The 15,818-nt window shown below is 40.1% G+C and overlaps 1 protein-coding gene across 1 annotated transcript in view; it reads right to left on the reverse strand.

Moving 5' to 3' along the window:
- Positions 1–8,139: 8,139 nt before the first annotated feature.
- The window catches only part of daw1 (dynein assembly factor with WDR repeat domains 1), a 57,258-nt gene continuing 49,579 nt past the window's right edge, over positions 8,140–15,818 (reverse strand). The window contains exons 11-13 of the mRNA XM_073041342.1: positions 15,514–15,590; positions 10,526–10,688; positions 8,140–8,616 (exon numbers count right to left, since the gene is read on the reverse strand). Coding sequence (XP_072897443.1) covers positions 8,582–8,616; positions 10,526–10,688; positions 15,514–15,590 — 275 coding nt within the window. The 3' untranslated portion in view covers positions 8,140–8,581. The remainder of the gene's footprint in view (positions 8,617–10,525; positions 10,689–15,513; positions 15,591–15,818) is intronic.

Raw genomic sequence — 15,818 nt, forward strand, 5'->3', positions numbered from 1 at the left:
CTCTCGTGTTAGCCATTTCAGTCCTGGGGGAAAACCTCTGACTATCCACACAATCAATGCCTTTCATTATCTTATACACCTCTCATCCTCCATTGCTCCAAGGAGAAAAGGCCAAGTTCACTCAAGCTATTCTCATCGGACGTGCTCCCCAATCCAGGCAATGTCCTTGTAAATCTCCTCTGCACACTTTCTATATTTTTCATATCCTTCTTGTAGTGAGGTGAGCAGAACTGAGCACAGTACTCCAAGTGGGGTCTGACCAGGATCCTATAAAGCTGTAACATTACCTCCTGTCTCTTAAACTCAATCCCACCATTGATGAAGGCCAATGCACCATATGACTTCTTAACCACAAAGTCAACCTGTGCAGCAGCTTTGAGTGTCCTATGGACTCGGACCCCCAAGATCCCTCTGATTCTCCACACTGCCAAGAGTCTTGCCATTAAAACTATATTCTACCATCATATTTGACCTACCAAAATGAACCACCTCACACTTATCTGGGTTGAACTCTATCTGCCACATCTCAGTCCAGTCTTGCATCCTATCAATGTGCCACTATAACACCTGACAGCCCTCTACACTATCCACAACACACCCTGTTAGAATGATTTCTAGGTTTAGGTTATTTACATTTAGGAAATGGCTTTGGCTACCAGTCTCCTGACCCTTGATAATGTATTGTGGATTTATTTTGCAACAATGCATTTCCCTAAAGCTGTGAATCCCAGTCCACAGACGAAGGTGTGAAGCTTGCATGGAGTTTCAAAAAAAGCATTATCTATACTTTGTAAATATGGAATTGTCCTTTGTGTTTAGCAAATAAAGATCGAGCCCCAAGTTGGGCCAGCAGACCTTTCCACCGAAAGGTACCTGCTGTACCTGTTTTTGTGGAATAAAGAAGCTGCTTTGTATGCACTAATAACTCTCACTCTGGTGATTTCACTCACACAACAACACCCCCAACCATTGTGTCATCAGCAAATTTACTAAACCATCCCTCCATTCCCTCATCCAGGTCATTTATAATAAACACGAAGAGAAGGGTCCCAGAACAGATCCCTGAGGCACTGGCCTCCATGCAGAATATGACCCATCTACAACCACTCTTTGCCTTCTGTGAGCAAGCCAGTTCTGGATCCACAAAGCAATGTCTCCTTGGATCCCATGCCTCCTTACTTTCTCAATAAGCCTCGCATGGGGTACCTAATCAAAAGCCTTGCTGAAATCCATATACACTACACCTACTGTTCTACCTTCATCAATGTATTTAGTCACATCCTCAAAGAATTCAATCAGGCTCATACAGCACGACCTGCCTTTCACAAAGCCAAGCTGACTATTCCTAATCATATTATGCCTCTCCAAATATTAATAAATCCTGCTTCTCAGGATCTTCGCCATCAACTTACCAACCACTGAAGTAAAATTCACTGGTCTATAATTTCCTGCGCTATCTCTACTCCCTTTCCTGAATAAGGGAACAACATCTGCAACCCTCCAATCCTCCAGAACCTCAACTGTCTTCATTGATGATGCAAAGATCATTGCCATCATTGCCATTAATGCCAGCAATCTCCTCCCTCGCCTCCCACAGTAGCCTGGGGTATATCTCATCCAGTCCTGGTGACTTATCCAACTTGATGCTTTCCAAAAGCTCCAGCACATCCTCTTTCTTAATATCTACACGGTCAAGCTTCCTCTGTAAGTCATTCCTACAGTCGCCAGGGTCCTTTACCATAGTGAATACTGAAGCAAAGCATTCATTAAGTACCTCTGCTATCTTCTCTGGTTCCATACACACTTTTACATTGTCACATTTGATTGGTCCTATTCTCTCACGTCTTATCCTTTTGCTCTTTACACACTTGTAGAATGCTTTGAGGTTTTCCTTAATTCTGCTCACCAAGGCATTCTCATGGCCCCTTCTGGCTCTCCTAATTTCATTCTTTTTTTAAATTAATTTTCTAACAGAGAAAAATTACAAATCAGAGGAGAAGTTTTGGCAAACACATAATACAAAAGACATAAAAACAACAAAAAATATATACTGTCAAGGTCAATTAGATATAATGTTAAGCTGTTGTATATAGTATATAAACAGGAAAACACAACTGCTCTTGACAAGTCATAAAAAAAGACTGGAAATTTTATTAATAAGAAGAGGAAAAAAACCCACTAAACTAACCTAAAACAAAAAAAAAGAAAGATTGGGCAGTTCATTTGAGGATAAAATTAGAAAAAAAGAAAAAAGAAAACATCCTTCCAGTCATCTCCAAACCTTTGTGGATAAGGAAAATTTTTCCTTAAAAAAATAAAAAAGAATTAAAAAAATTAAATCATATGAAAATATTGAATAAAAGGTCACCAGACTTGCTCAAAGTTAAAATATGTGTCAAACGTCCAGCTTCTAATCTTCTCCAAACTTAAACAGGACATAATGGAGGAGAACCAGTTAAAAACAGTAGGTTCATTCTTAAGCTCCTTCCTGCTGGCCTTATAATTTTCTAGATCTCTATCATTACCTAGTTTTTTTTCAACCTTTTGTAAGCTTTTCTTTTCTTCTTGACTAGATTTACAACAGCCTTTATACACCACGGTTCCTGTACCCTGCCATCCTTTTCCTGTCTCACTGGAACATATCTATACAGAACGTCACACAAATATCCCCTGAACATCTGCCACATTTCTGCTGTACATTTCCCTGAGAACATCTGTTCCTAATTTTTATTTCCAAGTTCCTACCTGATAGCTTTATATTTCCCCTTACTCCAATTAAACACTTTCCTACCTTGTCTGTTCCCATCCCTCTCCAATGCTATGGTAAATGAGATAGAATTATGATCACTATCTTCAAAATGCTCTCCCACTGAGAGACCTGACATCTGACATAGAATCAGGGGATGTAGAGTCAGTATGGATAGAACTGAGAAATTCGAAGGGTAGAAAGACCCTAATGGGAGTTATCTACAGGCCCCCAAACAGCAGTCTGGATGTAGGGTGTAAGTTGAATGAAGAGTTAAAATTGGCATGTCGCAAAGGTAATGATACAGTTGTCATGGGGGATTTCAACATGCAGGTAGACTGGGAGAATCAGATTGGTACTGGACCCCAAGAAAGGGAGTTTGTGGAGTGCCTCTGAGATGGATTCTTAGACCAGCTGGTACTGGAGCCTACCGGGGAGAAGCCAATTCTAGATTTAGTGTTGTGCAATGAACCGGATTTGATCAGGGACCTCGAGGTAAAGGAACCATTAGGAGGTAGTGACCATAATATGATATGTTTTAACCTACAATTTGAGAAGGAGAAGGGAAAATTAGATGTGTCAGTATTACAGTTGAACAAAGGGAACTATGGAGCTATGAGGGAGGAGCTGGCCAAAGTTCAATGGAACAATACCCTAGCAGGGAAGACAGTGGAACAACAATGGCAGGTATTTCTGGGAATAATGCAGAAGGTGCAGGATTGGTTCATTCCAAAGAGGAAGAAAGATCCTAAGGGGAATAAAGGGCGGCCATGGCTGACGAGGGAAGTAAAGGGCAGTATAAAAATAAGAGAGAAGAAGTATAACATAGCAAAGATGAGCAGGAAACCAGAAGACTGGGAAGCTTTTAAAGAGCAACAGAAGATAACAAAAAAGGCAATACGCCAAGAAAAAATGAGGTACAAAGGTAAACTAGCCAAGAATATAAAGGAGGATAGTAAAAGCTTCTTTAGGTATGTGAATAGCAAAAAAATAGTTAAGACCAAAATTGGGCCATTGAAGACAGAAACGGGTGAATTTATTATGGAGAACAAGGAAATGGCAGACAAGTTGAACAGGTACTTTGGATCTGTCTTCACTAGGGAAGACACAAACAATCTCCCAGATGCAATAGTGGCCAAAGGAACTAGGGTAAAGGATGAACTGAAGGAAATTTATTTTAGGCAAGAAATGGTGTTGGATAGACTGTTGAGTCTGAAGACTGATAAGTCCTCGGGACCTGATGGTCTGCATCCCAGGGTACTTAAAGAGGTGGCTCTAGAAATCGTGGACGCATTGGTAATCATTTTCCAATGTTCTATAGATTCAGGAACAGTTCCTGCTGATTGGAGGGTGGCTAATGTTGTCCCACTTTTCAAGAAAGGAGGGAGAGAGAAAACAGGGAATTATAGACCGGTTAGCCTGACGTCAGTGGTGGGAAAGATGCTGGAGTCAATTATAAAAGAGGAAATTACGACACATTTGGATAGCAGTAGAAGGATCAGTCCGAGTCAGCATGGATTTATGAAGGGAAAATCATGCTTGGCCAATCTTCTGGAGTTTTTTGAGGATGTAACTATGAAAATGGACAAGGGAGAGCCAGTGGATGTAGTGTACCTGGACTTCCAGAAAGCTTTTGATAAAGTTCCACATAGGAGATTAGTGCGCAAAATTAGGGCACATGGTATTGGGGGCAGAGTACTGACATGGATTGAAAATTGGCTGGCTGACAAGAAACAAAGAGTAGTGATTAACAGGTCCTTTTCGGAATGGCAGGCTGTGACCAGTGGGGAACCGCAAGGTTCGGTGCTGGGACCGCAGCTGTTTACAATATACATTAATGATTTAAATGAAGGGATTAAAAGTAACATTAGCAAATTTGCTGATGACACAAAGCTGGGTGGCAGTGTGAAATGTCAGGAGGATGTTATGAGAATGCAGGGTGACTTGGACAGGTTGGGTGAGTGGGCAAATGTATGGCAGATGCAGTTTAATGTGGATAAATGTGAGGTTATCCACTTTGGTGGCAAGAACAGGAAGGCAGATTACTATCTAAATGGAGTCAAGTTAGGAAAAGGGGAAGTACAACGAGATCTAGGTGTTCTTGTACATCAGTCAATGAAAGCAAGCAGGCAGTGAAGAAAGTTAATGGCATGCTGGCCTTTATAACAAGAGGAATTGAGTATAGGAGTAAAGAGGTCCGTCTGCAGCTGTACAGGGCCCTGGTGAGACCCCACCTGGAGTATTGTGTGCAGTTTTGGTCTCCAAATTTGAGGAAGGACATTCTTGCTATTGAGGGAGAGCAGCGTAGGTTCACAAGGTTAATTCCCGAATGGCGGGACTGTCATATGTTGAAAGATTGGAGCGATTGGGCTTGTATACACTGGAATTTAGAAAGATGAGAAGGGATCTGATTGAAACATATAAGATTATTAAGGGATTGGACACGCTGGAGGCAGGAAGCATGTTCCCGCTGATGGGTGAGTCCAGAACTGGAGGCCACAGTTTAAGAATAAGGGGTATGCCATTTAGAACAGAGATGCGGAAAAACTTTTTCACCCAGAGAGTGGTGGATATGTGGAATGCTCTGCCCCAGAAGGCAGTGGAGGCCAAGTCTCTGGATGCATTCAAGAGAGAGTTAGATAGAGCTCTTATAGATAGCGGGGTCAAGGGATATGGGGAGAGGGCAGGAATGGGGTACTGATTGTGTATGATCAGCCATGATCACAGTGAATGGCGGTGCTGGCTAGAAGGGCCGAATGGCCTACTCCTGCACCTACTGTCTATTATCTATTGACCAGGTTCATTTCCCAATACCGGATCATGTACAGCCTCTCCTCTTGTAGGAAACCTTCCTGAACACACCTAACAAACTCCACCCCATCTAAACCCCCTGCTCTAGGAAGATGCCAATCAATATTTGGGAAATTAAAATCTCCCACCACCATGACCCTGTTATTATTACACTTTTCCAGAATCTGTCTCCCTATCTGTTCCTCGATGTCCCTGTTACTATTGGGTGGTCTATAAAAAACACCCAGTAGAGTTATTGACCCTTTCCTGTTCCTAACTTCCACCCACAGAGACTCCGTAGACAATCCCTCCATGATTTCCTCCTTTTCTGCAGCCGTGACGCTATGTCTGATCAGCAGTGCCACACCCCCACCTTTTGCCTCCCTCCCTGTCCTTTCTGAAACATCTAAAACCCGGCACTCAGCCTAACCATTCTTGCCCTTGAACCATCCAAGTCTCTGTAATGGCCACAACATCAAAGCTCCAAGTACTGATCCACGCTCTAAGCTCATCCACTTTGTTCATGATGCTTCTTGCATTAAAATAGACATATCTCACATCATCAGTCTGAGCGCACCCCTTCTCTATTACCTGCCTATTCTCCCTCTCCCACTGCCTACAAGCTTTCTCTATTTGTGAGCAAACTACCCGTTCCTCCCTCTCTTCAATTCGGTTCCCACCCCCCAGCAATTCTAGTTTAAACTCTCCCCAATAGCCTTAGCAAACCTCCTTGCCAGGATATTGGTTCCCCTCGGATTCAAGTGCAACCTGTCCTTTTTGTACAGGTCACGCCTTCCCCAAGAGAGGTCCCAATAATCCAGAAACCTGAATCCCTGCCTCTGCTCCAATCCCTCAGCCACGCATTTATCCTCCACCTCATTCTATTCCTATACTCACTGTCATGTGGCACGGGCAATAATCCCAAGATTACTACCTTTGAGGTCCTGCTTCTCAGCTTCTTTCCTAACTCCCTGTAGTCTGTTTTCAGGACCTCCTGCCTTCTCTTTCCTACGTCGTTGGTACCAACATGTACCACGACCTCTGGTTTCACCTATAGCCTACTACCTTCTTTTTCTGATCTTTTTTTCCAGTCCTGATGAAGGGTTTTGGTCCAAAACATTTATTTCTTTCACTTATTAATTTCACTGCGTTATTCACTCTGATTATGCAACGATACTAGAAATGGAAGTATCATAGTTAACAAATACAAACCAAAAATCTGGAAGTAAAAGTTCAAAACCCACCAAGACATCTGCAGAAACTAAATTCAATGTTCTTGAATTGGGGAATAGTATCCTTAATGATGACCCTGAAATTATTAAATTGCTTTATGAAATAACACTTAATGTCAAATGCTTCAAGGAAAATGCCATTCAGTCTGATCTACATATGACTCCAGACACATACAAGGTAGTAGATACTTAAATTTTCCTGAACTAGTAATACCAAATTGCTCTGACCTACAAAACATTCACGGCACTCAAGTACAAAGTTTGTACTTTCTCCCTGTGACCATGTTGGTTTCCTCCATCTGCTCCAATTTCCTCTCACATTCCAAAGACATATGGTTTAGGACGCCTGCTATGTTGGCATTGCAAGCATAGGGACACTTACAGACAAATCCTCGGACTATGTTGGTCATCGATACAAACGGCGCATTTCACTGTATGTTTCAATGTACATATGACAAATAAAGCTAATCTTTAATCTTAAAATGAACTGGAGTGACTAAGGTGGTGAAGTGATCTACCTCTAACTTTGAAAATGAATTAGGAGATAGGAAATAAAAAATTTTGTTTTGTCACAAATGCCCACTATAGTTTTAGGGCAAATATTGATTGTCAATCAAAATCAGTAAAACAGATTATCTAGCCATGGTCACAGTGTTAGCTGCAGAAGACTTCTGTAGTCACATTAGCTTCCATGTGTCCTTCAGAATAACAAAATATACTTTGAGTTGTAAAAAAAACTGCAATCTGAGGATACAAAAGCTGTAAGCTATTTTAGTTCATTCTTTCTAATGCATAGCAACAACTTCTTTAGAAATGACAAATATTAACTTGACTTAGTTACCCGTTATAAAGAGCATGCAATAAGAGAAGAGATCTACTGTATATGTCTTTTGTTTTTTTTAACTAGAAGTAAGACTAGGAACATTCATAATAGGTTATTGACACTAAATGGGTGCTTGATGGCAAGTGGAGATGGCAGACTAAAGGGCTTATGACCATGCTATGTGACTCTGCATGATCCATGCTGTATGTGAGTGGGATCAATAAAATTTAACCTCCACTTCAGCATATTAAACAATTTCCCTTTAAATGTATTTCAAAAGGTTAGTGTTACAAACATACAATCCTATGAAATTTGAGAAATCACATATAGTTTCCTTGTGACTTTCTGTATTTTCAAGGCAGGGAAAATCATAGGGTAGTCAGCAACTTCTTAATTTCTATTGTTGGCAAGCAAAGTTTATTCTAGAACATATATTCATAACAATAAGCCTCAGTGGGATGTACCTTCTAATTATATATTATTTTCATTATGCACAGCGTAATAAAGACAGCAAAAAACAAATCAAGAAATTCTTAGTCCATTGGTCAAATTTTTATTTGTTAACAAAATGTTTAAGTGGTATGACAGTGTAATTGTGCTACTTTATAAAAGTTTTCAATGCAACAATTCACAGTAATCAAATTCAAGTATTTCAAAATTTCAGAAGAATTAAAACATTGCCGTATTTTGTTTTTAAATCATGTTTAATCTTCTTTTAACAAAAGTTTTGTTAGAAAAATTATTGCTGTATTCTTACATGCATTGAAGCAGTCCAAAGAGCAGCACATACTATAAGACATTTCATTGACGAGTTGACCTATCCAGATTATCACCAGTTGGCAATGAGCTTTAGTATAATATAAAAAATGTATTGAATGTGCCAATGAATGTCTGAAATACTGTTTTCACTTAGAGAACAATACTACTTCACTTACTTCTAAAGGATGTTCAGTATAAATTCAGTCTTAGCTTTAATAATTTCATCTTCATTTAGCGCCATATCCTACAAGTGTTATCCTTGCTTCCTATTTTATGACAAAAAAAAATTATCTTGTACTGTGAGAAAACGAGAGTTCAAAAATATCATACATAATACACTTTTCCAATTGATCTAATATATTGATTTCACATACAGATGAAATATGTATGTTTCAACATACTGGTCTATTCACTTCACAAACTTGGGTTGGACCAATTGCCACCTCAATCAAGAATAATTATAGCTAAAGTTACACCAATGAAGGATAATTAAGTATGGTTGCAAATAGCCTAACTAAAATCTAAGTAGTGCACCATTGTGTCCTCTACCTTGGCAGAGGGACTCCGGAACACATCCTCATCAGCTGCTCAAAAGCCTTTGGAGAAGGCTGCTACTCCTGGCACCATGACCTCAGTCATTAACAACTATAAGCACCTCCACCAACCCAGAAAGCCCATAACCTTTGTCAAAGCTGGAGACCAACCATAGGCTCAGCCCAGGTCAACATTAGGCTTGTTGCCACGGCATCTGACTGGCAACTGAAAGTCAATCTTGGCAAACCATTAAAGTTCACTTACTTCATCACATCATCATCAAAGATACCTGCCATGGTTATTCTGACAGAAACCTCCAAGCAATTGGTCATGGTAGAACTGGCAGTGCTTTGGGAAGGTCATATTGAGGAGGTGTTTGAATGCAAGGCTGAATACTAGGAGCTGGTAGAGCAGTCCCAGAGACAGGGGTGAAGGGCACATTGTGAGCCTATAGAGGTGGAGATTTTACTGGCTGCTCACTCTTTGGAACCTACTCTCTCGGTGGCATTACAAAGGCTGCAAAGAGAAGATCCATCAAGACCTTCACAGAGGCTGCTGAGCGTGCCTCTAGATGACTATGGATTAAGAGGAGTGAACCTTGAACCAAAATTGCTGGGACACAAGCCAGGGCTTGATGAACCCTGGCAGGGTCACCTGGGTGAGGGTGACTGATGTCGAAAGACCCAAATCACCCAATGATCCCATGTTACATCACTGATGATGTGCCCCAGCACATCCTTGGATGTATCTCAGCCTCAACCATTTAAACATTGATCATTTTTGCATCTAGCTGTACAATAAAGAATTATAAACTGAGCTAATAAAGAATTTTCCAATTAGATAAAGTGAAGGGAAAAAATACAATTAATCACAGCATCATATATCAAAAGAGGTAATTTGGCCTCCAATGCTTTTCTCAGCACTTTAAAAGAGCCACGGAGTCATAGAAAAGTATAGCACAGGAACAGGCCCTTCAGCCCATCTAATCCATGCCAAAACCATTTAAACTGCCCAATCCCATCAATCTGCACTGCGACCATAACCCTCCATATCCCCTACTACCCATGTACTTATCCAAACTTTTCTTAAATATTGACATTGAGCTCACATGCACCACTTGCGCTGGCAGCTCAATCCACACTCTTATGGCCCTCTGAGTGAAGAAGTTTCCCCTCATATTCCCCTTAAATTTCTCACCTTTAACCCATGATCTCTCGTTGTAGTCCCACTTAACCTCAGTGGAAAAAGCCTGCTTGCATTTACCCTATCTATACCCTTCATAATTTTGTATATCTCTATCAAATCTCCTCTCAGTCTTCTGCATTCTAAAGAATACCGTCCTAATCTATTCAATCTTTCCTTATAACTCAGGTCCTCCGGACCCAGCAACATCCTTGTAATTTTTTTTCTGTACTCTTTCAACGTTGTTTGCATCTTTCCTGTAGATAGGTGACCAAAACTGCACACAATACTCCAAATTAGTTACATACATTTGTCACTTTACTGCACAACCTTCTCATTTTTCTTTCTCATCTATATACCTACCAGACATTTGAAATATACTATTGAATATGCTTCCATCATCTTATCGGAAAAAAATACTTGGTTTTCTATGGTCCATAACCTGTTTCATTACAGTACCTGTGATGATGGTATTTCCCTCATAGTTAAAAGCACATGAGAAAATTTCATCGGTATGGCCTTCCAGCACCTGAAGACATTGGCCGGTGCGAGGATCCCATAGCCTGGCTGTCTTATCAGAACTGCCTGTAAGAATACGACTACCCTGTGGATTGAAACAAATCTGACAAAAGCATTGTATCATTAGAATACTGCATTCACATCACTAGAATTGCTCAAAGTCTTTAGGACTATTGATTAAAAATGGTTAAAATATAGACTTCATTATCTTGAAGGATGAGGAACTGGAAGGGTGGTGGAGATGTGATGGTATGAAGGGTTTTTGTAGCTTGCAGTGTGATATTGACTGGGCTAAGAAGTGACAGATGGAGTTCAACTCAAACAAGTGTGAAGTGATTCATTTTGGAAGGTCAACTTGAAGGCAGAATACAGAGTTAATGGCAGGATTCTTGGCAGTGTGGAGGAACAGAGGGATTTTGGGGTCTTCGGCCTTTAGATCTCCCAAAGGTGCCATGCAAATTGATCTGTTATTTTAAAAAGGTGTATGTGTGTTATCCTTCATTAATCAGAGGATTGAATTCAAGAGCCACAAAGTAATATTGCAGCTTTATACGACCCAGGTTAGACCACACTTGGAATATTGGTTCAGTTCCTGTCTCATTATAGGAAGCATGTGCAAACTTTAGAGAGTGCAGAAGAGATTTACCAGGATGCTGCCTGGACTAGAGGGCATGTGTTATGCAGGTAGGTTGAGCAAGCTAGAGCTATGCTCTTTGGAGTGAAAGAGGATGAAAGACTTGATAGAAAGTGTACAAGATAAGAAGAGTCACAGATAAAGTGGGTCACCAAAGACTTGTTCCCAGGGCAGAAATGGCCAGTATATGGGGGCATAATTTTAAGGTAATTGGAGGAAAGTATAGGTATGATGTCTGAGGTAAGTTCTTTTCACAGAGTGGTGGGTGAGTGGGGTGGTGGTAGAGACAGATATATTAGAGGTGTTTAAGAAACTCTTCGATGGGCAGATGTATAATATAAAAATGGAGGACTATATAGGAGGGAAGGGAAGGATCCAAGTGTTGGTTAAAAGGGACTGTATTGTGCTGTAATGTTCTATGTTGTATCAATAAAATGATATATAAAATGATTCCTTCTTTACTTAATGATGAAGCATTTGTCAGAATTACCATTAAGTTTTATAAAGAAGCTCCTGCATACTTTGTTTAAAGTAACAGCTAACCTTGTCTTCCAGTATACTCTTCCATTATTCCCTTTAGATTACAGAAAAGTTAATTTATTATAACACACTAAAGCCTAATGGAACATTAGTTTCATTACAAATATAAAGACCATTTTATTTTACTCAGTTAAGATGCATGTAAGTTATATAGGGAAGATTTATAGTTCCTATTGAATATCCAACTTACTTTACCCCTATGCTACATTTTATATCACAGAACTCAATTGTGGAATTCATTCATCTAGGAATTAAGGTTTTTGAACTTCAAGATTTAATTGAAACTCTGTCAAGGTCAGATAGCTCTAAAGCTTCAAGGCAATTTTACAAAATGTTCATTAAACAGAGTATGGAAACAGTCATTTTGAAAATAAAATGTTTAATGAAATGTGCTTCATCCCCTATTACTAAAGAAATTTAATGTAACTGTTTCACATGCCATTAATTCATCACACATTTGCATCACTGCAAATATGAAAGCAATAAAAATGTTAATCATACAGCAGCACCCTACTGAAACACAGTTTTATGCCATCCTATCTTATGATGGTTTTTCTCTCTTGCCATTAATTCAAATCATTTTTGATGGTTAGTAATTGATTTTGTTATTATTTCCTAGGAGAAACTGCTCACAATATTGATTTATGCCATAATAAAAGCACAGTTGGTCTTCTCAGTCAGAATCTGATGGGACAATATAGATAAACAGTCTATCTTGTCAGATATTAGCACTTGAGTTTGAAATTTTGCAATGTAATCTACAGCTGCCAAATTGCCAAAAGTGTTGAGAGATTACCTTGGCAAGTGCAACCTTCCATTATTCAGGGTGCACAGCTGTATCAGGTGCAAGGTCAGTTTCCTGCTATTTTGAGACATTAATGCAAATTCAGATTTAAATGAATTAATTTATCCCCGACTCTACCAGATCAAGTGGCCAAATCATCATTAAGGAGGCCACTGGAGAAAGCAACAATATCATTTATTTACATGGATCAAAGAGCATTGCAGATGCAATAAATCTAAAACAAAAATGGAAAATTTTGCACCAATACGATTGAGGGAGAGGGAGATATGAAATAATGCTGATGTTTCAAATCAAGGGTCATTCATTGGAGCCAGAAAAGTGTTAAAACAAATTGTTTTAAATTGTAAGATGGGGAGAAATGGAAGAACAGAAGCAATGTCTCTGACAGAGTATGGACCAAGGTTATCAAGATAATAATTACTTTCAAAATTGGTAGTTAGAATCAGGCTGAGCACTGGTACCTCACAACCTGAGTCTCAACCTGGACAAGACAAGAGAGATGATTGTGGACTTCAGGAAGTTGCAGGTCGACCACTCTCCATTGCACATTAATAACTCTTTTAGGGGGAGAATGAAGAGAACAAAGTTCCTTGATGTGCACTTAAACCTAGACCTAAAACACCTCCTCATTAGTCAAGAAGGCACAGCGGCATCTATACTTTCTGAGGAAGTGTAGGGCTCCCCACCCCCATTCTAACAGGAGCACCATTTAGTGTGTCCTGTTGGCTGTATCATTTAGTGAGGATAGTCAAAACTTATTTGCAGTAGTATTTTACTTTATGTGCTGTGTGCAGATAGGGCTCATTAGCTATGGTTGGCAGCTCATCTAGGAGAAGGAAAACTCTGATCTCAAACCTCCACTGCCTTGTGGCTATACCCACTCATGGGGAAGGCTTCCGGTATAAACCCCAAGGAAAACTCCTGAGCTGCAGTCCCTGAAACAGTTCTACATTGAGTTCAATGCTGACAGTCAACCCCTGCAACACCACTGGTGTAAAACTGAATCAGTTTTGCTGTTCCTTAGGATTCATCATCTGCGTGGAGAGGGGTAGCCTGCTGTATGGGCAACATTCTGCTCTCTATATCATGCTGCCCTGGCTTGCGTATCACGTAGGCAGCTAGGATGCAACATCTATGGTTATCTCCAAACAACGGAGGGCCTCATTATGTGACATATCTTTTGTGGGTAGCATCATGGTCTGTAGGAAGTTGTTTTGTTTGATTGTATATATGTACAGTCTGATGACAATAAACATGAACGAAGTATAAAAAAGAGAAGAACAACATCAGAACTCAGAAAATGTCAACAGTTTATTCACTTTCAAAGATGCTGCCAGACCTGTGCATTTCCATCAGCATTTGGATACTGTATACTTCTCTGGATTTGAAGCATCTGCAGAATCTGTTGTGTTAAGGTCTATTTGGGTCCCTAGATACTGAGAAGGGAAGAGATAAATAGGCAGGTGTTGCATTTCTGGGGACTACTTGGAAGATATTCATAGGACCATGGAATCACAAAGGAAAGTGTGAAAGTGAAATGGAGATAAAGACACGTCTGCTAATGGAATCCCACTGAAGGTGGCAAAAGTTATGGATGATGGCCCATCAAATGTGGAAGCTGGCGGGGTAAAAGGTAGGGACAAAGGGAAACATTCTTGTTCTGGCTGAGAGAAGAAGGAATGAGAATAGATATACAGGAGGTGCTGTTAAGAATCCCATCAGTATGATTCAAGAACAAAGAATGTCTAACTAATCTTAAAGAGCTTTTCTAGAGGGTTACCAAGAAGGTTGATGAAGACAAGGACCTTAAAAAAGAGGGGAGAGAGGAGGAACTTAAAGCAGAAGGTGATAGGTGAAGCCAGGTGGGTGGGAATGGTAAAGGGTTGGAGAAAGGGAAATCTGATAGGACAGAAGAGTGAACCATGGGAGAAAGAGAAGGAGGAGGGGAACCGGGGGAGGTGCTAGACAGATGAGAAGAAGAGATAAGAGGCCAGAGGGGCTTTGAAATGGAGGGGAGACAGAGGGAAGAGAAAAAAAGAGATAAGAGATAAACTGAAGGAGAAATCAATGTTCATGCCATCACTTTGGAGGCTACATATATGGAGGTGTTGTTCCCCCAACCTGAGAGTGGGCTCATCATGGCAAAAGAAGAGACCATGGACCGACATTTTAAAAGGATACTGCTGGGACTTGAGGACTTGAGTTATAGGGAAAGATTGACTAGTTAAGACTTTACTCCCTAGAGTGCAGGAGAATGAGGGGTATCTTACAGAGGCAAACAAGATTATAAGGAGGTTATATGGGGTGAATATATGCAGGCTTTTTTCCCCTCAAGTCAAGTGAGACTGGCAGTAGAGGTCATAGGTTTAGGGTGAAAGGTGAATTACTTAAGGAAAATCTGAGGGAAAACTCTGAGGTGGTGTGAGTATGGAACTAGCTGCCAATGTATGTGATAGATGCTAGTTTGGATAGGTACATGGATGGGAGGGGTATAGATGGCTATGGTCTGGGCACAGGAAGATGGGATTAAGCAGAAGAGCAGGTAAACATGGACTAGAAGGGATGGTACTTATGCTGTAGTACTCTGACTTTATGACTTAATGACACTGCTGTGGAGAGTCAACAATCGATCAAGCATATGTGAGAGCAGGGAGGAAATAGGCAAAAAATTTAATGATATTTTTAAGTTCTACATGAGTGCAGGAAATAATATCAACACAGTTATCTATGTATTCAAGGACAAGTTGAAAGAGCAGGACTGTTTAGTACTGAAATAAAGACCATTTCATGTATCCCACAATAGATAGGCATACTGTGGTTACTGAGCAGTGCTCAGAGTAAATGCCTGATAAATTTATGCCTGCTTTATACTCAACTTCAACTAAATCCTACGTAAATGTAACCTTTAATATAGTCATTCTCTTTTCTAAAACACTTTTCTACACTTACCTTTGATATTTCTCCTTCATGACCCTTTAACTTCAGCATACACTTGCGGCTGGCTGCACTATAAACTCTTGCAGTGCCTTCAAGCAAATAATGAAAAAAATTACCATTTCTGGCATAAATACAGATAACAATCTCAGTGAAGATATAAGATCTTCCCACAAATGGATGTAAGAAACAGCTTGAAAAAGTCTCAACACTTGGAATCTATCAGGGAACGAACGCTTCCTGATCCTGGTTTCAGATGGGCAACTGATACTAGGCAATTATCAACATGTTCAAAGCTCAAAGTAAATTTATTATCAAAG

Source organism: Hemitrygon akajei, chromosome 3 (genome assembly GCF_048418815.1).
Source record: "Hemitrygon akajei chromosome 3, sHemAka1.3, whole genome shotgun sequence".
Classification (NCBI taxonomy): domain Eukaryota; kingdom Metazoa; phylum Chordata; class Chondrichthyes; order Myliobatiformes; family Dasyatidae; genus Hemitrygon; species Hemitrygon akajei.